Source organism: Dendrobates tinctorius, unplaced genomic scaffold, assembly GCF_039654945.1.
Source record: "Dendrobates tinctorius isolate UK_male_01 unplaced genomic scaffold, ASM3965494v1 ptg000187l, whole genome shotgun sequence".
NCBI lineage: Eukaryota > Metazoa > Chordata > Amphibia > Anura > Dendrobatidae > Dendrobates > Dendrobates tinctorius.
In genome coordinates, this window is record NW_027361854.1 from 4,137,523 (window position 1) to 4,162,814 (window position 25,292).

General features: G+C 47.9%; 1 protein-coding gene across 1 annotated transcript in view; it reads right to left on the reverse strand.

Annotated features, from left to right (window-relative positions):
• The window catches only part of STAT2 (signal transducer and activator of transcription 2), a 129,030-nt gene extending 105,320 nt beyond the window's left edge, over window positions 1-23,710 (reverse strand). The window contains exons 1-3 of the mRNA XM_073552239.1: window positions 23,606-23,710; window positions 13,165-13,328; window positions 10,632-10,776 (exon numbers count right to left, since the gene is read on the reverse strand). Coding sequence (XP_073408340.1) covers window positions 10,632-10,776; window positions 13,165-13,295 — 276 coding nt within the window. The 5' untranslated portion in view covers window positions 13,296-13,328; window positions 23,606-23,710. The remainder of the gene's footprint in view (window positions 1-10,631; window positions 10,777-13,164; window positions 13,329-23,605) is intronic.
• Window positions 23,711-25,292: the final 1,582 nt, after the last annotated feature.

Sequence of the window (25,292 nt, forward strand, 5' to 3'; positions counted from 1 at the left end):
TTGAAGAAAACCTAGTACCTTCGGGAGGGAATAAGGGAGTGGGACTTGTCCATGAGATTCGCACCAAGAAAAGAAAGCTCTCCAGGTACGATAATAGAGCTTGGCGGAGGCCGGCTTCCTTGCCCTGATCATAGTTGCAATGACTGCCGGTGAAAAACCTGCCTGGGTTAGAATCCAGGTTTCAAGGGCCATGCCGTCAAATTGAGAGCCCCTGAATTCTGGTGGAAGAACGGACCTTGAGACAGAAGGTCGTGACGGTCGGGTAGACGCCAGGGGGCGTCTGCTGTAAGTTGGACGATGTCGGCGTACCATGTACAGTGGGGAAAAAAAGTATTTAGTCAGTCAGCAATAGTGCAAGTTCCACCACTTAAAAAGATGAGAGGCGTCTGTAATTTACATCATAGGTAGACCTCAACTATGGGAGACAAACTGAGATAAAAAAATCCAGAAAATCACATTGTCTGTTTTTTTTTCATTTTATTTGCATATTATAGTGGAAAATAAGTATTTGGTCAGAAACAAGCAATCAAGATTTCTGGCTCTCACAGACCTGTAACTTCTTCTTTAAGAGTCTCCTCTTTCCTCCACTCATTACCTGTAGTAATGGCACCTGTTTAAACTTGTTATCAGTATAAAAAGACACCTGTGCACACCCTCAAACAGTCTGACTCCAAACTCCACTATGGTGAAGACCAAAGAGCTGTCAAAGGACACCAGAAACAAAATTGTAGCCCTGCACCAGGCTGGGAAGACTGAATATGCAATAGCCAACCAGCTTGGAGTGAAGAAATCAACTGTGGGAGCAATAATTAGAAAATGGAAGACATACAAGACCACTGATAATCTCCCTCGATCTGGTGCTCCACGCAAAATCCCACCCCATGGGGTCAGAATGATCACAAGAACGGTGAGCAAAAATCCCAGAACCACGCGGGGGGACCTAGTGAATGACCTGCAGAGAGCTGGGACCAATGTAACAAGGCCTACCATAAGTAACACACTACGCTACCATGGACTCAGATCCTGCAGTGCCAGACGTGTCCCACTGCTTAAGCCTGTACATGTCCGGGCCCGTCTGAAGTTTGCTAGAGAGCATTTGGATGATCCAGAGGAGTTTTGGGAGAATGTCCTATGGTCTGATGAAACCACACTGGAACTGTTTGGTAGAAACACAACTTGTCGTGTTTGGAGGAAAAAGAATACTGAGTTGCATCCATCAAACACCATACCTACTGTAAAGCATGGTGGTGGAAACATCATGCTTTGGGGCTGTTTCTCTGCAAAGGGGCCAGGACGACTGATCCGGGTACATGAAAGAATGAATGGGGCCATGTATCGTGAGATTTTGAGTGCAAACCTCCTTCCATCAGCAAGGGCATTGAAGATGAAACGTGGCTGGGTCTTTCAGCATGACAATGATCCAAAGCACACCGCCAGGGCAACGAAGGAGTGGCTTCGTAAGAAGCATTTCAAGGTCCTGGAGTGGCCTAGCCAGTCTCCAGATCTCAACCCTATAGAAAACCTTTGCAGGGAGTTGAAAGTCCGTGTTGCCAAGCGAAAAGCCAAAAACATCACTGCTCTAGAGGAGATCTGCATGGAGGAATGGGCCAACATACCAACAACAGTGTGTGGCAACCTTGTGAAGACTTACAGAAAACGTTTGACCTCTGTCATTGCCAACAAAGGATATATCACAAAGTATTGAGATGAAATTTTGTTTCTGACCAAATACTTATTTTCCACTATAATATGCAAATAAAATGAAAAAAAAACAGACAATGTGATTTTCTGGATTTTTTTTTCTCAGTTTGTCTCCCATAGTTGAGGTCTACCTATGATGTAAATTACAGACGCCTCTCATCTTTTTAAGTGGTGGAACTTGCACTATTGCTGACTGACTAAATACTTTTTTTCCCCACTGTATGTCTGGGCCAGTCTGGCGCGATGAGGATGGTCGGAACTCCCTCTTGCTTGATCTTCCTCACGACCCAGGCGATTAGGGGGAGGGGTGGAAAAATGTACAGGAGTCGGAACTGGGACCAGTCCTGGACCAGGGCATCCGCTCCGAGCGACCGCGGGTCGTGTGTCCTGGCCATGAAATTGGGGACCTTGGTATTGAGATGGGATGCCATTAGGTCCACCTCCGGGGTTCCCCAGCGTTGACAGATCTGGCAAAAAATCTCGGGATGGAGAGACCACTCCCCCGAGTCCATTCCTTGCCTGCTGAGGAAGTCGGCTTCCCAGTTTTCTACACCCGGAATGTGTACCGCAGAAAGTACCGACCTCGTGTCTTCCGCCCAGCGGAGGATATGAGCCACTTCTCTTATCGCCTGGGCGCTGCGGGTCCCGCCTTGGTGGTTCACGTATGCCACAGCCGTGGCATTGTCCGACTGTATCCGTATGTGCGAGGCTGCAAGCAAGTGATGAAAGGCTCTCAGTGCCAAGAGAATGGCCCTGATTTCCAGAACATTGATGGGCAATGTCACTTCCCTCGGTGACCACTTGCCCTGTGCCCTGTGATGTAGGTGCACCGCCCCCCAGCCTGTCAGGCTTGCATCGGTAGTCAGGATCTTCCATTGTCCCGAGAGGAATGGCTTCCCTCGTGTAAGCGAGGTTGGTTTGAGCCACCAATGCAGGGACCTCCTGGTTGATGACGTCAACCTGAACTCCCTGTCGAGGGAGAAGGGGTTCTTGTCCCAAGATCTGAGTATGGCTAGTTGAAGGACCCTGAGGTGAAACTGGGCAAATGGCACTGCCTCTATTGCTGCTGCCATCCGGCCGAGGACTCTCATGGCAAACCAGAGAGATCGAGGAGGACTGCGAAGGAGTGTGCGAACTCCCAGACGGATGGCCAGTGTCTTGTCCTTGGGAAGGAGCACCAGGCCCCTGGAGGTGTCGAATACCATTCCCAGGAATGTTAGATTCCGAGTTGGGATAGTCGACGATTTCTGTAGGTTGACTAGCCATCCCAGGCGACTCAGAGTGTCTAGTGTGATTGAGACACTGACCTCGCAGTCTTTGAAAGTGGGAGACTTGATGAGGAGGTCGTCCAGGTACGGGACGACTAGAATGCCTCTTGAGTGCAGGACGTCCATGGTGGCCGCCATGACTTTGGTGAACGTTCTTGGAGCCGTGGCGAGTCCGAACGGAAGGGCGACAAACTGGTAGTGGTTTTGGTTGACCGCGAACCTGAGAAACCTTTGGTGGGCGGGAGCAATTGGTATGTGGAGATACGCATCCTGTATGTCTATGGAGGCGAGGTATTCTCCCTGGTCCATGGATGCAATGATGGACCGGATGGACTCCATGCGGAAATGACGGACCCGTACGTAATTGTTGAGCTGTTTTAGGTCCAGTATGGGTCGGACGCCGCCTCCTTTCTTGGGGACTACGAACAAATTTGAGTAGAATCCTCGGAATCTCTCGTTCGCGGGAACCGGCACCACAACTCCTGATTGAAGGAGAGAGGAAACCGCTTGGTGGAAAGCACAAGCCTTTTCTGGTGGTGTTGGAGGAATAGAAAGGAAGAACCGGTTCGGTGGAACGGAAGTGAACTCTATCTTGTATCCGGAAGACACTATTTCCCTGACCCACCTGTCTTCTGTAATAGGCAGCCAGACTTGCTGAAAGAGTAAAAGTCGGCCGCCTACTGGTGGGGTGTCTTCCGGAGGTCGCGAGTCATGATGAAGCGAAGTTCTGAGGTTTTCCTCCCTTGGGTTTCGCTTGGCCTGCTTTCGACTGCCAAGCCCTGTCCGGTCGCTGCTGCGTCCGTGGGTTGTCCCTGCGTGGAGAACGGTTACGGTTTTGCACTGGGCGCGAAACGGACCAGCCCGAGGAATTCCGAAAGGATCGGAATCGCGTCTGGTTTCTTCGTTTAAACGTGCGTTTCGGTTTTAGTTGAGGGAGAGAATACTCTTACCCCCAGTGGCATTGGCTATCATGGTGTCCAACTTTTCGCCGAAAAGTCTTCCAGTAAAATACGGAAGTCGCGTGAGTGACTTCTTTGAGGCCGCATCCGCTTTCCATTCTCGCAGCCAGAGGATGCGTCGGATCGTGATGGCATTTGATGCTATTCCCGCTACACCTCTGGCGGAATCCAGGGCTGCATGAATCATGTAGTCTGCTACCACTGCTATCTGGACCGCTTGGTCCGAGAGCTCAGGATTTGAAGCCTGAAGACCCTCCTGTAGTTTTTTGGCCCAAGCCAGGATGGCCTTGGCTGCCCAAACTGAAGCAAACGCAGGGCCCAGAGAGGCGCCTGCCGCTTCGAAAATAGAACGAGCCATGCGTTCTACTTGCCGGTCTGCTGCGTCCCTGAGGGTTGAGCTATCTGGCAGAGAGAGTAAAGTCTGCGCTGCTAGCCTAGAAACCGGAGGGTCCACTTCAGGTGGATCTGTCCATTGTTTGGTGTCTTTCTGTGGGAAGGGGTACTTCGCTTCCAAATATTTGCGATTAGCGAATTTTTTCTCAGGCTGCGCAAACTGTTTGGTAAGTATTTTCTCAAACTCATGGTGATTAGGGAAGACCTTAGGTGGTTTCTGAACACTTTCGAAGCAAATCCTATGTTCTGGGACTTCCGGGGCCGACTCTGGAATTTTTAGCACCCGATGAATGGCAGAAATTATGTCCTCAACTAGCGCTGCATTGCTAGGGGGAGAAGGTACCACGGACCTGTCCGTTTCGTTATCTGAGTCGGAGTCACAGATGCCCTCCGAATCCTGTGCCTCGCTAAGGTGATCCCTGGAGGGCGACCTGGGGCGGGGGTCTTCTGTGGTGGGGGATCCCTGTGGTAAATTGCACTGTCTGTCTGTGGCAGGGGACTGCCCAGGAGACCTGGAATCACGCTGTCTCTCCCTGGAGGGGGACGACCTTGTGCTATAGTGCGACTCAGGTGATCGAGACCTGTGGGTCCGCTTACGTCTGTGAGAGTCGGAAGCAGCATGTTCCTGAGACAAGTTGTCCGTTTGCTGTGTACCGTCCATAGCCGGGGCCCGACTCTGCAGAGCTTGCAGCAATGTAGCAGTTAGGTTGTCTATGGACTGTGTCATGGACTGAGACATCTGAGTTGCCCATTCCGGCGTGGCCTGTGACACTGAAGCGTCAGTAGGGACTCCCTGGGGTTCTGACCCAGAGTTCAGGATGCAGTCCCGGCAGTGCGGATACGTGCTGCCACTAGGGAGCGTGGCTTTGCAGGCTGTGCAGAATGCATAGAAACATTCCTGCCTGGTTCTCTTCCTTGAGCCAGGCATAGTGCACAGAGGCTGGCTATAAGGGATCGTACAGGGGTGGCTACGCAGAGGGAACCCACAAAGAGCCTTATAGGAAGTATAGATTCACAGCTGAGTAATGAGAACCCAGCTGTGAGCTTACCCCACCGGTGTGCCCCTAGGTCCAGCGCCGACAGATCCCAGTTCTGTGCCCCCTGGAGACCGCTGTGATGCTCCTCTCCTGGATCTCATCCAGAAAAAATGGCCACCGGGACTCTGAGGAGAGGGAGGAGGGGGCGGAGAGCTGAAAAGGGCACGCTGGGCTGTGTAAAAACGCCCCCTTTCTGCCTCAATCCGCCCCTTCTATGACACTCCAGTGTGTCATTTTGGTCATCCGGGGGGCGGGGAAAAGGCGGCGGCTTCGACTAGGCCGAAGCCGCGGTCTAAATTAGAGGCCTGATGCCCAGGAGGGCTCCAGAGCGGCGCGGTAGTCCGGGGGGGGGGGCGGATTTGTACCAGACCCCCCCAGAATGGTCGACTGGATAGCGGTGGGGGTAGCAGGGGTAGCGGTTTCTGTATGTGGGGCCCCTGAAGCGCTATGGAGCCGCTGCTGCTGCAGAGACAGGGACGCAGAAAAAGCCCTGTCTCTGCTGTGCCATCCAGTCCGCACCCTCCCCCGGCCCCAACAGGATCCCTCAGCCGGCCTGGGGTCCCTGGAAGCTGCAGAATGCTGCCTGATCTCCGACCCTACCTGAGGCGTCTCAACCTAATGCCCCCTGCGGGGGATTAGGGAGGGTGCGTCTGTCACCGTCAGGGGGTCTTCATCCTCGCCTCAACCTCAACCCAGACCCCTTAAAGGAGTTGGGGAAGGACGGGGGTCTCGACCTCGAACCAGGACCCGAGGGACTGGGGAGGGAGCGACATGGGGAATAGTCACCTCGACCTCAACCAGGTACCCCTAATAGGGGACCGAGGAGGGAGCCATGCCGGGAGTCTCGCTGGAGACCCTCTTTTCTTCATCTGTATTTCCGGACGAAAAAAGGAAAAAAACGGAAGAAAAAAGGTGTGCCTCCTTGCGACACTAAGCAAAAACTGGAGAAGGCTGATGCCGTCCAGGGGTGTATACTGCAGAGGAGGAGCCAAAGTAAATCTTTTTCAGATTATGCATAGTGTCGCCTCCTAGTGGACAGCAGCATAACACCCACGGTTCTGTGTCCCCCAATTAGGCGACAGAGTAAAATACGTATAACTCTAACATATCAATGACTCTTCATGAGTCTTATTTTAAACTACTTACCAGGTGGTATCTCACGCCTATCAGACTATCCCACATTAACAAGGACCATTCCCCCCTCTGTTGGAGAGGTTGTGGTCAACCGGAGAATCTTTACCACATCTTTTGGTGTTGCCCGAAGCTTAAACATCTCTGGCTCCAGGTTTCTCGTCATATTGAATCCTTCACTGGAAACTTTACTTTGACTCCCCCAAAAGCATTGCTTTCCTTGGATATGGATCAATTGCACCCTTCGGTGAGACAGGTAGTTATTCATATCCTCTTGGCAGTTAAAAATAATTTGGCTTACTTTTGGAAGAAACCTGATCCTCCTAAATTCTCAGACATTTTAGATAAAATCTACCAACATAACGCTATTGAATGGAGGTTTACAGTTATTAATAATACTATTCCCGCCCACACTAAAAAATGGAAGGTTTGGAACAGTAAATTTAGAAGAATTTAAATTTACATTTTTCTCATATACCTCCTTACATGGTTGGATTAGTCTGCCCTCTTGCCTCTCCTTCTCAAAGGTTCAGCATTTTGTACCGCTTATTGGTATTACTATATTGTATACTTATTAATGTATGCTTTGTTTCAAAGGTTCTCTCATTTTTATGACCTTTAGGGCAGTTTCACACGTCCAGATAATTCCGGTACCGGAAAAACCGGTACCGGAGCTATCCGTGTCCGTGTGGATATGTAGGCCATCCGTGTGACATCCGTGTGCTATCCGTATGTCTGTGTGTACCATCCGTGTGCTGTTCATGTGCTGTCCGTGTCCGTGTATTGGAAAAATTAGTTTCAATGTTAACCCTTTGACTTTTAAAAACGCACACGGATCGCACATGGACAGCACACGGACAGTATCCGTATGTGGCACTAGTTTACACGGACCCATTGACTTGTATGGGTCCGTGTGATCCGTGCTGTTGCACAAAAACGGACATGTCAGCGTGTTTTGCACACGGACACACGGTCCGTGAAAACACGCTGACATCTGCATTGACACATTCATTAGAATGTGTCTATGTCCTGTAGACTGTGAGCCCTCGCGGGCAGGGTCCCCTCTCCTTATGTACTTGTGTGTCCCCTCTCTTACACATGTTTATTATACGTGTCTATATTTCCCCTTTTCACATGTAAAGCGCCATGGAATAAATGGCGCTATATAAATGCATAATAATAATAATAATATGTGTCAGTGTCTCCGGTACGTGAGAAAACTGTCACTACATGTACCGGAGACACTGACGTGTGAAACTGCCCTTACATTTATCCTTTTCCTTCACCATTCCCCCCCCTCCCTCTCCACATACCAGTTTTACAAAAATTTAATAAAAATATTTAAATAGTAAAAATGAAAAATTACTGCTGCATTTTTAAACCTCCTAAAAGGCCTACAAAATAAATTAGCGTTTTAAAAATCGTGCTGATGTAAAGAAGAGATGTGGGAAATGTTATTTATTAATGTTTTTCTGTAGTCTGGATTAAAGGGATAATCATTCATAGTTTGAAAATTGCAAATTTTATTTTACATTTTTGTCAAGTTTCTAATATTTTTTATAAATAAACAGAAAACATATCAACCTAAATTTACCATTATCATAAATTATAATTTGCCTCGAAAAAACAATCTCAAAATCAATGGGATTTGTAGAAGCATTCTTGAGTTATCACCACATGAAGTGACATTGGTCAGAATTTAAAAAATTGGCCCCGTCACTAAGGGGTTAATCCAGGACTACATGACACTTCACCCAAAGACCACCATCCAGGTGACTCAGCAAATCAGTTTCACTCAGTCGTTCTCCACTTTTTTTTTGCAAGAAAAAGGTCATACACAAAAAAAACCATAATAACAGAGTTCATAACCCTAATCATATCTATGTAATATTGTCTTGCTCTTGATATCATGTTATATGAGGCTTTTACTGCAAGCTTTCAAATGATGCCTAGCATTTAAAGAGAACCCGTCATCTGATTAATGCTGCACAAACCGCAAGCAGCATGAATCAGATCATGACTGCACAACTGCAGCCAGGGCGCTTCAGGAAAAAAAAGAAACTTTAAGGCTATGTGCACACGTTGAGTAAGTGGATGCAGAAAATTTTGTATCTCTTGGCAGGAAAAACACAGCTGCAAAAACACGCGTTGACCGATTTGAGTGAAATCAATGGTGAAAAGTGCCGAGCAAAAATGCACAGAGAACTGACATGCTGCAAATTATTTTCTGCACCAAATCTGCATTGTGTGCACACAGCTTTAGGCTACGTTCCCACAATGAACTTTAGCTATTGCAGATTTTCTACACCTATTAAGTAGATTAGGTTACTTGAATTTTTATCACATTTTTTTGATTGTTGGTATATGATGTTTTAAGTAGAGCTGCTTTGTTATCGATTCTCCCTGGTATTTGGTTTATTGATGTAGTCATGTGCGTTTCCGTCGCGGGAAAAAAAAAGGGTGAATTTTTTGTTTACCTGCGAATTTTCCGCATGTAATACAAAACTATGATAAAAATCTGCAAATAAAACTCATCGTACCTGCAAGAGAAATTAACATGTTGCAGATTTCATTCATGAACGACAGGTCAGTTTACACTGAGCAAAAGAAAAAAAAAAAAGCACAGAGCATGACATTTCTATAAATCCCATCCTCTTTGCTGAAACGGTTAACACGCTGCGTTTTTAATGCAGAACATCAAAACCTCATCAGAAACTCATCGTGGACACACAGCCCAAAGATCCGGCTGGGGATCATACCGGTGGGAACATTGCCAGACTAGTCTGGTCTCCCGCAAGGGTTATTGGATGGATTTTTAGGCTATGTGCCCACGTTGCTTGTTAAAACGCACACTGAAAACCGGACTCCTTCCCAGAAATCGCGTGTTTTTTCCCCTGCGCGATTTCACCGCGATTTTCTCAAGCACTTTCCAAGCGATTTGAAGCATCGCTTGGAAAGTGATTGACAGGTTGGTCACACTCGTCAAACATAGTGTTTGACAAGTGTGAGCAGCTTTTTACTATTGAGGCCGCCTATGCGGCATCAATAGTAAAAGATAAAATGTTAAAAATGATAAAAAAATAAAAAATCGGGGTATATTTACCTTCCGACGTCCCGCGCTGCCATCCCGGGCCTCAGCGTTCCCAGTAATGCCTTGCAAGACCTGTGATGACGTTGGTCTCGCGTTGCTATAGCGATCTCGCGAGACCATGTCATCACAGGACCTTGCCGCAAGGCATTACTGGGAGCGCTGTGGCCCGGGAATGCAGCACGGGACGTCGGAAGGTAAATATACCCCGATTTTTTATTTTTTATTCTTTTTTTACAGGGGTATGGTACCCAGGGCCTGGAGGACAGTCTCCTCTCCTCCACACCGTGGGTACCAACCGCACAAGAGACACCTAACTTCCCGCATGGTGGGCATAGCCACATGCGGGAAGTAAGCGATTCTCATGCATTCCTATGGGTGCGGAATTGCGGCAATTCTTCGCGATTCCGCACAAAAGAATGAGCATGCTGCGATTTTTTCCACGATGCGTTTCCGCCGCGGAAAAAAGCGCAGCATTAGCAAAGCATGTGCGGAATGCCATAGGAATGCATGGGGGGCGTTCTGTACACGATTTTTAAATGTTTTCGCAGCGTTTTCGCTCCGAATATCGCGGCAAAAACGCTTAATAATTGCATCGTGGGCACACAGTCTTAAAGTTAATTTACTCTGGAATGCTGGAGAAAGTCAGAGTAAGTCTACTGGGTGGCAATAATGATACCAGATGATTCAATCTACCTGTGGATGGCGTAGTATGAATTGAATAATGGGTTCCCTTTAAAAGTAGAATTTCGACTGCAGGAGAAGACAGCACTGAAAATTAGCAGCAACTTCCAGTAACACCAGCTTCTTGGCAGGGATCTCATGACCCGCATCTACAATCACCAGCTGACTGCTGCGGCGGCTCTCAGATAACCCCATTAACATCGTAGTGAACGCAGACTGTCACGTCGTGGCTTCCACATATGTAGTTCAGTATGAAAATATAAAGAGAACATGAATCTGATGAAGACTTGCATGCAGGTTTGCAGTAATCTTCATTTCCATATGTCGCCTCAAAAACACAACCAAAAGGGGCAAAAAAGAAATGTCCTACCTGTAATTTCAGCTTGAAATTGCGTATTCCATTTGCTTGCACCACATCATGAGTCTCTGTAAATCGGCTGAATTGTATGTCTAGGTTTTCAAAAAGATTCTGGAGCAGAACAGTGGCTAATGACGGATCCTTTGCTGCCAGCTTCCTGTAACATGCAATGAAAAGAATTGCACAATAAGTCCCCGCTGCCAGAAATACCATGGACTCTCCCAAGTAAGCAGCCAGAACTAGCAGAATAGTTATGTGACAAAGAACAACATGGGACACACGGGAGTAAAGGTGCTGCTGATATACCCCACTACATAGAGGTGGGTCCAATGAGCAGTTCGCTCTGCCAGTTTCCACATACACATGCACCCTTGTTTTGGCTGAGCATGCATGTGCTATAACATCTAGACGGGAAAGGGCCGTTGCCTGGCACCTTTGGCGGTGGGCTAGGGTGCATTTACCTTGGACTGGATTATCAGTCGTTCCTGAGAAGGCTCGTTTTCTGATAATCGGCCAGTCTAGACAGGCTGCCAATCGCCCAACAAATGCTCATGTGTCTGGTGATAAGATTTCTAAGCTTCCTTATAAATCATAGTTCTTGGCAGCACATTACACAAGATAGTGTGCTGCTGAGAAAAACGATATACACACATGAAAATAATAAATCATTAAAGGACCGCCGATCTGCTTCAGAGTAGCCAATCGGTGGTTGTTTAATGGTCACCGGTTGGGAAGTATAAAGTCCTGTTCACACGTTCAGTATTTGGTGAGGTTTTTTACCTCAGTATTTGTAAGCCAAAATCAGGAGTGGGTGATAAATACAGAAGTGGTGACGGGTTTCTATTATACTTTTCCTCTGACTGTTCCGCTCCCGATTTTGGCTTACAAATGCTGAGGTAAAAAACTCACCAAATACTGAAGGTGTGAACGTGGCCTAAACAATAGGATGGGGGTGTTGTAATCTCCATGTGTCTGGCTACTTCCTTACTCTGGGAAAGCTCCTTACACATTAGATGGTCGCCCAGTCCTGCAGAGATCAGCAGCTTCAGTCGGCATGACGTATAATATATACGGGGCCCTTAAAAGCCAAATCTAGCTAAATACAATATCATGGGAAAAACAACACAGCTATTAAAAAAAAGGTGTTCAAAGGCTGGAAACTTATTAAAGAAGTTTCGGTCTTATTTTTGATAACACACTTCCTCTGAACGTGGGTGATCAGCAGGAAAGTTCTAGTTCTTCAAAAGTGACACCAACCACACGAGTCTGGGTCTCCTGCTTTGTTACCTCTGTGGTTTTAATTTCACAAGAGAAAAAAAAAAAATCACAGTAAGTCCTCGTCCCTATGAAAACTATTAGAAATGTACACAGAAGGGAGGAGAGGAGCACTGGGTCAAGAGATGAAGAGGGGAATGATTTCTGCAGGGACAAGAGATTTCCTGTTTCTACACAGAGAAGAATTAGCTGGGTAGAAAGGAAAAATGAGCAATTGGAAATACATAGTGCTGTATAATATGATGATTGCAGTATATTAAGGGGATAAAAATGTTGATGGGAGGAGGAGGACTTCTTTAATATTTCCATTCCACTGGGCTATTTAGACCTGGTTGAGGCTTAATCACGCACATATTACACTGAAATGATTCTGTATTGCATTGCATTATATCTATCCGGATATATCCGCTTATAACCTGCCTCTGAAGGGGGAAAGGGTGCTCCATGGGCTGAGACGCCATTTATTCTTAATGGGAGTGTGGAAGATTGGGGAGCAGCGTTCATCTACTCGTCAGTGCTCCTATTAGGATCAATGGAGAGGCAGAGGGCCTGATCGACCACTGCGCCATACAGATGGGGCTCTGCAGAGTCTTGGTTCTCGGGATCCGTCTGGCACGGCAGATGGACCTCCAGTGATCAGAATGTTATCCTCTATCTTTTGGAATCTCAGCCTTGCTATTTTCTACAACTTCTACAAAAATGAAAGCAATGTAAATATCCCTAAATGCTGCTACCACTGAAAAAAAAATAATTCTGCAAAAACAAACAAACAAAAAAAAACACAGTAGTTATGGTCCCCAGTAAGCAGCGAGGCAGAAGGGGCTTCTTTAATCAGCCCCTGCAATGGGAATCAGCAATATAATGGAGCCTGTTAAGGTGAATTGCTGCCTGGTCGGTGGCTCTGCTCCTATTGCAGAAGATGGGAAACCACAAGAAGGACACGACAACGTCACATTGTGCAGAGCGGGGGGGGGGGGGGTCTTAGCTCTGTAGGTCTTACAGTGGTTTGGAAACAAACAGCTAATCAGTTGAGGTGCTGGCCTCCACCAATGTGTGTCCTACGTCCTGGACCAACCTCTTTCCAGTAGCAATGATGTGTGATGGCACAAAGTACATATATAATAAAAATGCCAGTAGAGCTAAATACAATCCCAGCGTGAGCCACTATGATCAATTAGATACTATAACGAGCAAACAAGCAAACAAAACTAGACAAAAAAACAGGCAATGATGAATCGGGGCCTAAATGTCTACAGCAAGATGTTCTTACCAGTCTTGTGATTCAATCCATACAGCCAGGTACTGCCGCACCGACACGGGAAGAATTTCTACATTGTAGACATCTAAGACTTTCTCTAGGAATACACTACCCAGCTTCAAGATGGCTTCCCATTGGCTCATGTTGTGACCAGAAGACTGAACACGTAGGCAGCACTAAGACATGGAGAACGTAAGCCATGTAAATAAAAGTGCCTTTTTTCCCTAATTAATAAGTAAATACATTAACTTATAATAAAAAGATAAATCGGATTTTACTACCCCATCTGGGAACAAAAATAAACAAAAATAAAAAAATGGACACAAGAAAAATAATAGAAAAATAAATATATTCAAATTTTATAAATAAATAAATATACAGAAAATGACAAGTAAAAATACAAGATATAAAGTTTTTACAATAATAAAGGGATGGCGACACCTATGTGCCACAGCCGATAGTGCTCAAAATAACGTAATGATAATGGTGCACAGTGGAATCAGTAAAAAAAAACCTTTTCCTTAAAGAAAAAACTTTATCAAAATATATAAAGTGGCAAGTGCAGCAATGTGGTCAAACCAGACTTACTAGTAGGTTAAAAAAAAAAACGTTGACACGACGGGGGTCACCGGTGGGAGTATATCCGGCCGATGGCCAGAAACGTGTGTTAAGTGCAGCTGTCAGAGTTTGACAGCGGCATAAAATGAGTTGATAGCCGCGGGTGGATTGCGATTCCACCCGTGGCTATTGCGGGCACATGTCAGCTGTTTAAAACAGCTGGAGCCCACATCAAACGGGGAGACACGACATGCGCCGTACTAGTACGGCGCATGTTGTGAAGGGGTTAAAGCAATTGGACAATGAAGAAAGTGTTGGCTTTATTTTCTTGAAAAATCACTAAGAAAATGCTTAAAAAGACACCTGGGTATCTAATGAACCTTCCAACTGAACTGTAAACTGTGAAGCATCATCATCATACGTTAGACCTGGTCTTCACCCGCCTCTGCTCTCTTTCTAACTTCACCACCTCCCCTCTCCCTCTATCCGACCACCATCTACTCACTTTCTCATTCATGTCCTACTCTCCTGTCAACCATGTCCAGCAACATGGGTACCCCGCATAAACATTGCACCCCTAGACACCCACACGCTCTCTGAGTCTATTCTACCACTGGCATCCATATCCTCACTCCACGACACAGACAGTGCCACTGCTTTGTACAATGCCACTCTCGCATCAGCTATTGACACGGTCGCCCCTCTCGTTCATAGCAGAGTGTGACGTACCAACCGACAACCCTGGCACAATAACACCACTAAAAAGCTCCGGCAAGTGTCCAGGATTGCAGAACGGCGTTGGAAGAAATTCGCAAGATGACTTCACTGCATTCAAACAGGCAACACTCGCTTTCAAATCTGTCCTCACCTCTGCTAAACAGGCCTACTTCACAACCCTTATTTCTTCCCTATCCTACAACCCGAAACAGTTATTCAAAACTTTTAACTCCTTCCTCCGCCCCCTACTGCCCCCTCCTACCTCCCTCATCTCTGCTGAGGACTTTGCCACACACTTCAAAAATAAGATCGACCAAACAAGGCAAGTCTTCATTGTTCAACCACCACAACCCCTTTGTATATTAGACCAATGCCCAAACCCCATAACCTTACTCTCAAACATCACTGAAGGGGAGCTTAATTGTCTCTTCTCTAAATCACACCTCACCACCTGTGCACTCGACCCCATCGCATACCATCTCCTCTCCAACCTCACCACCACACGTATCCCATCCCTAACCCTCCTCGTCAACCTATCACTAACTTCCGGTACCTTCCCTTCTGCTTTCAAACATGCCACAATCACGCCTATCCTTAAAAAGCCAACCCTCGACCTAACCGCTATGTCTAGCTATCGCCCAACATTGCTGCTCCCAAACTCCTGGAGCTGTACGTCCACACTGAATGTTCCTCCCACTTCTCATCTAACTTGCTTTATGACAATCTACAATCTGGTTTCTGCCCCCATCACTCCACTGAGACAGCCCTGACCAAAATTACTAACGACCTACTTACAGCCAAAGCGAACGGACAATACTCTATACTTCTGCTTCTAGACCTGTCTTCTACTTACGACGCAGTTGACCACTGCCTCCTACTACAGATCCTCTCCTACTTTGGCATAAAAGACCTTGCCCTATCCTGGATCTCCTCATACCTTTCCAACCACACATTCAGCGTCTCCCACTCCCACACTACCTCCTCATCCCACCCTCTCTCTGTTGGAGTCCCCCAAGGCTCTGTTCTAGGACCCCTACTCTTCTCAATCTATACACTTGGCCTGGGGCAACTCCTATAGTCCCACGGATTCCAGTACCACGTTTATGCTGATGACACTCAGATCTACCTCTCTGGCCCAGACATCACCTCTCTGCTGTCCAGAATCCCAGAGTGTCTATCAGCCATTTCCTCTTTCTTCTCGCTTCCTCAAGCTCAAAGTGGACAAATCGGAACTCATCATGTTTCCTCCACCTCACAGATCTTCCTCACCTGACTTATCTATCACAATTAACGACATCATGCTTTCCCCCGTACTGGAAGTCCGCAACCTCGGAGTAACCCTTGACTCTGCCCTGTCCTTCAAACCGCACATCCAAGCTCTTTCTACCTCCTGTCGCCTCCAGCTCAAAAATATTTCCAGAATCCGTCCTTTCCTCAACCCTCAATCTACTAAAATGCTTGTGCATGCCCTCATCATCTCCCGCCTTGACTACAGCAACATCCTTTTCTGTAGCCTCCCTGCTAACACCCTCGCACCTTTCCAGTCCATACTTAAAGGGAATCTGTAACCTATTTTTTCGACTATAAGATGTGGCCACCGCCATCAGGGGCTTATCTACAGCATTCTGTAATACTGTAGATAAGCCCCCGATGTTACCTGAAAGAGAAGAAAAACGAGTTATATTATACTCGCCAAGGGGCGGTCCAGGTCCGAAGGGTGTCGTGGTCTGGTGCCTCCCATCTTCTAGAGATGATATCCTCTTCTTGGCTTCCCGTCTCAGGCGAACTGGGGGCAGAGTATTGTGCCTGAGCCGGTAAAACAAAGAAGAGGACGTCATCGCTAGAAGATGGGAGGCACCGGACCCGGACCTGCGACACCCATTGGACCAGATCGCTCCTGGGTGTGTATAATATAACTAGTTTTTCTTCTCTTTCAGGTTACATCGGGGACTTATCTACAGCATTACAGAATGCTGTAGATAAGCCCCTGATGGCAGTGGCCACATCTTATAGTCAAAAAAAATAGGTGACAGATTCCCTTTAGCTCTGCTACCTAATTCATCTCTCTCCTCGCTACTCCTCCACTTCTCCCCTCTGCAAATCTCTTCACTGGCTCCCATTCCCTCAGCGTATCCAGTTCAAATTACTAATACTGACCTACAAGGCCATCTATAACCTATCTCCCCCATATGTCTCTGAACTAATCTCACGATACCTTCCCTCATGTAATCTCCGGTCCTCCCAAGACCTCCTTCTCTCCTCCACACTTATTCGCTCTTCACCCAACCGCCTCCAAGACTTCTCCTGAATATCCCCCATCCTCTGGAATACTTTGCCCCAACGCGTCCGGCTATCAACCACATTCGGATGCTACAGACGGAACCTGAAGACCCACCTCTTCAAGAAAGCTTACAGCCTGCAATGACCCCGCTACCTCCTCACCACTACCGGAGATATCGCCTCAACCAACACCTGAACTGCTGCGACCCACCAACCTACTATCTCCTTCCCCACCATCCTGTAGAATGTAAGCCTGAAAGGGCAGGATCCTCTCCCCTCTGTATCAGTCTTTAATTATTAGTTTGTTTACTGTAAGTGATATTTGTAATTTGTATGTAACCCCTTCTCATGTACAGCACCATGGAATCAATGGTGCTATATAAATAATAATAATCAGAGCAGAAAATGCCAGGACAATGGCCAGTTCACTTCCATCAGCCGCTTGGCATCTCTGGATAAAAAAATGTTCAAAAGCCTGACCATATGAACAGCAAGTCGTTTTTACATAAAATGCATCTGTTGTTGTAGAAATGTCTAGAAACTGTATAAATATGCTCCGCTAGTCTGGAGGGTCTTCGGGGTACCTGAAGAACTTCGTTGATGTGTTCTCGGAAAAAGAGACATCCCTATGATTACGCTATTGATCTTATCCTAGCGCCAAATTGCCTAAAGCTCGCCTTTACAATTTGTCAGGGCCTGAAGAGGCCGAAATGAAAGAATGTTAACGAAAGTTTATAGAAGTGTCATATCTGTCCTTCCTTCTCCCCTATAGCTGCTGGATTTTTCTTTGTAAAAAAGATGGGGGGTCTCCGTCCTGGCCTCAATTTACGAGAACTAAACAGAATCATATGTTAAAATACTTACCCACTTCCACATATCAGTGACCTATATAATCAGCTTCTGGGGGCTAGGGTGTTTTCTAAACTTTATTTTAGAGGGGCTTACAATTTGATACAGAACTGGAAGGGTGATGAGTGGAAAGCGGCGTTTTTAACATCTGAGGGTCTATCTGAAAACCTCCTCATGCCATTTGAATTATTCAATGCACCTGCTGTGTTTTAAAATTCTGTGAATTATATTCTCTGATTGCGTTGGAAGATTTTTTGTGATTTACCTGGATCATATTCTAATTTTCTCACCATACACTCACCAGGAACATGTCTGTGTTGTGTTACAAAGGTTCAGGGAGAACTTTTTTGTTTGTTAAATTAGAGAAATGTGTTTTCTGTTCAGGAAATTTCATTAATGGGGTTTATCTTGTCAGCAGAAGGGTTTAAGATGGACCCTGGGAAGGTGCAGGCCATAACTGATTGGGTTCAACCTCTTGACCTTAAGGCTTTGCAGTGTTTTCTGGGATTTGTTAACTATTATAGAAAATGTATGAAGGGTTTATCTCTGAATGCCAAACCTCTTACTGACCTTACACGCAAGAGGGTGAATCTCAAGGTTTTGTCGCCGGGTGCTATCAGGGCTTTTGAAATATTAAGAGTGTTTCAGGTCTGCTTCCATTCTGATCCAACTGGATCTCCAAGAAATGTTCATTGTGAAGGTGGAAGCTTCGGAGATCGGAGTAGGAGCAGGATTATCGTAAGGGCACAAAACTAACCTGCATAAATGTGCTTTTTTTTCCTAAAATGTTTGTCTGAGGAAAGAAATTATGATGTTGGTAATTGTGAATTACTTTGCTGTTAAATTGGCCTTTGAGGAATGGAGGCATTTTTGGGAGGGGGTGATTCATCCAGTTACTGTAGTCACTGATCACAAGAATCAAGCTTACATTGAATCTGCTACAAGGTTAACTCCAAGACTGGCCAGATGGTCCTTATTTTCCTCCAGGTTTAATTTCTCGATTACGTTTAGGCTGGGGTCTAAAAATGTGAAAGCTGACGCCTTATCTTGCTGTCTTGATTCAGTTTTTCCTTCAGAACCTCCATCCTCTATTATTCCTCATGGTGCTGTGGCTTCTATGGTAACCTCGGAATTGGAAGAGGAGCTCTGTAAAGTCCTGTCGTTGGCTCCTTCCGTTACTCCCGAGTCCAAATTACTTGTGCCTGTGTACCTAAAATTGCAGGTGTTACAGGAATTTCATGATTCTGTTTTGAGTGGTAATCCTGGGGTTACTGCTATATGGAAAGCTATTGCTAGATTTTTTGGTCGCAGATCATGCAATCATAGCCGGCCGGGGAACTGTCTCCATTGTCAATTCCAGAAAGACCATAGACTCATTTGTCCCTGGATTTCATCACGGATTTGCTTCTATCTGGTGGAAAAACTGCTAACTGGGTAGTGGTTGACCAATTCAGCAATCAAGCTCATTTTGTTCCTTTGTCAGGATTACCTAATGCAGAGACACTCTCCAGGTTATTTCTCAGATTGTAAGATTACATGGGATCCCTCTCTGTTACGGGCTGGCGGAACACACCAAATAATAAAGAAGGTACAGAATAAGGTGCGTTTGCAGCCCGGGGTCCACCGTGCAGAGATGGTAACTGCTGCTCAGTAATGGTGGATGCTATATGGCAGTACAATATAGGAAGACATGGGTTTAACTCCATCTAGTGTGTACAGAGGCGGACTCTTACCTCACAGAGCCGCCCGACCGCCAAACCCAAATGCCGCAGCCTGTTTATGCTCACTGAGCTCGGCAATGTGAGCACTGGTGTATAGACACAGAACTCTACCCCATAGACACTGGGTTAGAGTTCTTCTAGTCACACTAGTGCACGGCACCGCAACCGCGATGCCTGAACAGACACCTATAGGATGCTGTGCTCTGTTAGAAGTCACAGGGTGCAGCTGAACGTTGCTTACTGCACAGCGCAGCTCTGGCGGACGCCACTAACCAGCCTAAACTCAGGCCTGGAAAGCGCAAAGGACGCACACGGCGCCGCACTAACGGATGCTGCAGTACCTGCGGTAGCGTGATGCCTTAAGTAGATTGGCGCACACAGGCGCTAGCTTGTGTGAGGAGCTGGGAGCACTGCAGCGCTAGGCAGTGCCACATAACACGGCGCTGACTCTGAACTCTAACCCTAATAACATGCGTATCAAAGGGAATGGGTTTCATAATGAGTCATTCAGCGGTTCACAAGCATCCATCATCACACACATCTCTACCAAATACAGTGTATACTAGCGCATGGTCGAGAGGCCAGGCAAACCTTTTATAGCAGCGTCCTTCCGGGTCCAATCCGAACTGATGGTCCAATCCGAACTGGAGAAGGACATGAGCATGTGACCTTCGATCTCCAATGAGAGATCGTCCCACGGGCATGCTCAGTAGACCGAAAGGAGGACTAAAGGTACTGTCAGACTTAGCGATGCACCAGCGATCCCGACCAGCGATATGACGCGGTCAGGATCGCTGGTGCATCGCTAAGGGTGGTTTCACATTAGCGTTTCAGGGCGCAGTGACGGCCTGCACACGGCCACTGCTAAGCCCCGCCCCTGCCGCGCCTCCTCAGGTAGCTCCGCCTACGGGCGCATGACGCTGCATGCGTCCTGCGTCCCCTATCTTTATCACTGGGGACGCAGGCCGTGCGCACTATGCGTTTGGCGGCGCATGCGTCCTTTTGACGGTGCGCCGAGCGCAACCAAATTGCAACAGGTTGCGTTTGGCGCTGGTCGGCGCACCGTCAAAAGGACGCATGCGCCGCCAAACGCATACTGCGCACGGCCTAAGTCCCCAGTGATAAACATAGGGGACGCAGGACGCATGCAGCGTCATGCGCCCGTAGGCGGGGCTACCAGAGGAGGCGTGGCAGGGGCGGGGCTTAGTGGCGGCCATCGCTGCGCCCTGAAACGCTAATGTGAAACCACCCTAAGTGGTTGCTAGTGAGCTGCCACACAGGCAGATCTCACCAGCGACATAGCAGGGGTCAGGGGTCGCTACATAACTGTCAGACGAGGCGATCCTGACGTCCTCCCGCCCGCGTCCACGCGTCGCTCGTTTCCACAGCAGGAAGCTGACGACGAGAAACGGCCCAGGACGTTCTCGCGCGATCAGCGATAACCAGCGGGGGAGCCGTCGGAGGTAAGTATCAAGACATAGCGATATCGCTAGCAATATCACTGCTACGTCACAAAAACCAGTGACGTTAAAGCGATATCGCTTAGTGTGACAGCCCCTTTAGTATCTCGCTGTTGACCAGCATGCGTTGCTATAGCTGGACCAGGGGTGGCAGCAGCAACCAAACCCACAGTGCTAGACTGAGCAAGATGCTGGGAATGATGTCTTTGCTGAGCAAGCTCCTCTGTGGCTGGAGAGGAATGGGAGACCGCAGAAGGCAAGGATCGGGATTCCTCCTGTGCAGAGGCAGGAACCTAACACTCTGAACATTGTGTGTGATAGGGGAGTACAATTTGTCTCTAAATTCTGGAGAGCTTTTTGTAGTAAACTCAGGATTGACTTGTCATTTTCATCTGCTTATCACCCTGAAAGCAACAGTCAGACCGAGAGGACATCAAAAATTAATCTTTGGAATAAATTTTAAGACGCTTTGTGTTAGGCGTCAAGTTCCTGCTTCTGCACAGCGGGAATCTCAAGCCATGTCCTCTGCGGTCTCCCATTCTTCTTCAGCCACAGAGGTTCCTGCTCAACAGATTCATCAGTCCCAGGATCTTGCTCAGGCTAATGCTATGCGTTTGGGTGCTGCTGTCGCCCCAGGTTCAGCTATAGCATCCAGCATTAGTCAGCGGCGAACAGATACCCCAAGACTAAGTCCTGCTTTTCTCCATCTGAGCATGCCCGTGAGACGACCTCTCATTGGTGGTCGGAGGTCACATGCTCAGGATCTCAAGCAGCTCGGATTGGGCCATCAGCAAGGTCCTGGAAGGCTGAAGTTATAAAAGGATCGCATGGCCGCACGCTAGTATAGACCACGTGGAGTGTTGTATGCACGTATGAATGTCTCTGGTGAATGACTCATTATGAAACCCCTACCCTTGGTACGCATGTGTTGTTCAGCCCTGCCAGTTAGTGCCTAGGCTGATAGTGCAGGTAGGAGGCAGAGTCAGGGCCTAGCTTCAGCGCCAAGTAGTGGCTTTGCCTGTACGCCACTGTGCACTTGGTCTGCACTCCACGGTAGCCAGAGTCTATTAGTGGTGTTTGCAGGTGCAACACCGCACGCCTAGTGGGTCTAGAGGGACTCTAACCCTGTGTCTTTGGGGCAAAGTCCTGTGACTGTACACTAGCGCTTACTTTGCCGAGCTCCGTGAGCTTTAACAGGCTACGGTATTTATATTCTGCAGTAGTGCGGTTCTGTAAAGCAACAGAGTCCGCCTCCGGACTGACGACCGGGTGACGTTAACCCATGTGTGTTCTTCTATTATACTGCCAGATAGTCTCTGCCATTACCAAGCAGCAGGTAATATCTCTGCACGGTTGACCCCGGGCTGCGAACGCACCTTAATACTACCTTCTTATTTGGTGCATTCTGCCAGCCCTAACACTTTGTCGCAGTGCAATAGGAGAACTGGTCTTCGTTTTTACCTCTCACTGAGTCCGGTTTTAACAGTCAAGTAAATCAGACTACTGGAACCTCACCATTCTTCTGTAATTATGGTTTTCATCCCCATTTTGATGAATTTTCTGGGATTAGTTCTGACTGTCTTGGGGTGGAGGTTGCAGTACAGAGACTTGGGGATGGCTGGAGGGTGGTTCAGAAGAAAATTGGGACTACTCAGATTCGCCAAAAACAGAAGTTCCAATAGACATGCCGTGGGCCCTGTTATTATGATTGGGGATAAGGTTTGCCTGTCTTCCAGGAGCATTAAACATAAAGTGCCGCTAGTGAGGTTGGGTCCAAAGTTTATTGATCCATATGAGATCCTAGAGGTGGTCAATCGCGTGACATAAATCCCTATTAAAGGAGTTTGTCCTTTCGGCATTGTGTCACTCATTCCTGGCTCTTCCGGTTTCGGTAGTTGGTAGCCTGGAGTATGCGGTTCAGAGGATTGTGAATTCTCATAAGGTGTGATATTTCCTCCAATACCTCATCCACTGGAGGTGATACAGACCAGAGGAGGGGTCCTGGGTATCAGCTTGAGACGTGAAGGCCCAGGACCTTCCATCCAAAATTTCCTGGGAAGCTTGGGGGTCCGGTGGCCCCCTAAAAGAGAGAGTGTCACAGTCCCACCCCTCAGTGTGTCTGGAATGCAGTTACCGATGGCTCCGCCGTCCAATCTGGTACAGGGGCGTGCTGAGCCGTCAGTGTGTCGATAGGACGGCCGAGCTTTCAATCTGAGACTGGAGGCGCTGGCTGTCTCCAGGTGGTCACTACAAGCACTAAGCCATGAGTGACTACTGAATACGCAGTCAGCAGGTCCCTGTCTCACACCGGCAGGTCCATCTGGAGACTCCGCCACCATATCTGCTAATACTACACCACAGATGTGCGCACTCTCGGAAAATGCATATTAGGTATTAGCGCTTTTTCTAACTTGTGGTTATTTATTTTGCAGAATTAACAGGAAGTGCAGACGGCACAAGCTGCAGAGTTTAGTGATTGGCTGCAGCGCTGCTGACGTGACCTCAGCGCTGCAGGCAATAACATGCATTGGGAGACTCAGCGCTGGAGCCCAGGAGGGGGAGGAGGCGGGGACAGGTGGTTGGTTTTTTTTTTATAATGAACTGTGCTGGAGACACAACTTTCCAATTATTGGAAACCCCCTTTAAGTCCTAGCACTTTCACTACATGTGCAGAACATAAAACATGAGCGCAGCCCTCAGGGTGTGACACCTGCTGCAGTGTGACCCTGCAGACCCCCTGTCGCATAGTAGCAAGTGGCGCTGCCAGAGACCAGTGTGTGCAGTCAGCTGTGCAGCGGCCGGCTATCTGCCCTCAGACGCTCCGGGGCACGTACGCCCCATCACAGCTCGCACAAGCACAGTACTTACACACAGAGCCGGGTCGCTCTCTCATTCACAGGCTGCTATGGGGAAACAGAATCAGAATCTTGCTTTCTCCGGCTTGTGACATTACAATGACTCACATTCAGCCACAAGCTGCCATTGGTCATTCCGACCGTCAATCCTGGAACCACAGCCAATCAGACAAGTACATTAGTAATAAGGGCGTGGAAATGTTAAAGCGACATCCCCTTTAGCTAACAGATTGCTAGTGATTGGATGACTGAGAGTAGGCGGGCTCAATATCACTTTCAGGGCGGGGCGTATGCTGCGTTCTCGCCTAGTTCCTTGGTTTTACGTCAGGAGTGGGGAGGAGTTAGTGTTCTGAGCGCAGATTGGCGCTCACCCACGGACGGAGGAGAGCCCACAGGAACCGGAAATGTACCGTCACACGACTCCAGACGCTTGAAAGACTGCACGTGTCAGTGCATGAGCTCCTACTATGTCCTCCAAACAGGCCTTGCAGCACGGGCAGCTCCTACTACGTCCTTACAGTGCGGGCAGGAAAATACCCAGCGGCGAGCAGACGCTCCTGGGACTCAGTCCTGCTTTTCTCCAGCTGAGCATGCCTGTGAGACGACCGCACAATAGTCGGAGGTCACATGCTCAGGCCCTCAAGCAGCTCGAATTGGGCCCTGAGGGAGGCTGCTCCTATAAAAGGATCGCAGGGCCGTGTGCCTAATATAGACCATTCGGAGTGAGAGTTGTATGCACGTGTGAATGTCTCTGGTGACTGACTCATTATGAAACCCCTACCCTTGGTACGCATGTGTTGTGTAGCCTAGCCTGTCAGCGCCCAGGCTGAAGTGTAGGTAGGAGGCGGAGTCAGAGACCAGCTTCAGCGCCAAGTGGTGGCTTTGTCTATTCGCCATGTGCCCTTGGTCGGCACTTTGTCTATTCACCACGGTGCATTTGGTCGGCACTCCACGGTAGTCAGTGTCTATTAGTGGTGTCCGCAAGTGTGTCGCCACGCGCTTAGTAGGTCTAGAAGGACTCTGACCCCGTGTCCTTGGGGCTGAGTTCACTGACCACATACTGAGCGCTCCCTTTGCCCCGAGCTCTGTGAGCTTCAACAGGCTCTGGCATTTATATTCCGCTGTAGTGTGGCTCTGTGAGGAAACAGTTTTCCTTTGTACACACCGGGTGACATTAAACCGCTTGTGTTCTTTTATACCGCCAAATGGCATCTGCCGGTAACAAGCAGCAGGTTTCCATCTCTGCACGATGGACCCCAGGCTGCGAACGCACCTCATTATCATTATTATTTGGTGCGTTCCGCCAGCCTAACATTGAGCTCCTACTACGTCCTCACAGGCCACAGAGTGCAGGCAGGAAATACCCAGTATACAGGTGTATGAGCTCCTACTATGTCCTCACAGGACATACTGTGCGGGCAGGAAAATACCCAGTATACAGGTTGTATGAGCTCCTACTACGTCCTCACAGGCCTTACACTGTGGGGAGGAAAAAACTCAGTATACAGGTGTATGAGCTCCTACTACGTCATCACAAGACATACAGTGCGGGCAGGAAAATACCCAGTATACAGGTGTATGAGCTCCTACTACGTCCTCACAGGACATACAGTGCGGACAGGAAAATACCCAGTATACGGGTGTATGAGCTCCTACTACATCCTCAACAGGCCTTACAGAGTGGGCAGGAAAATACCCAG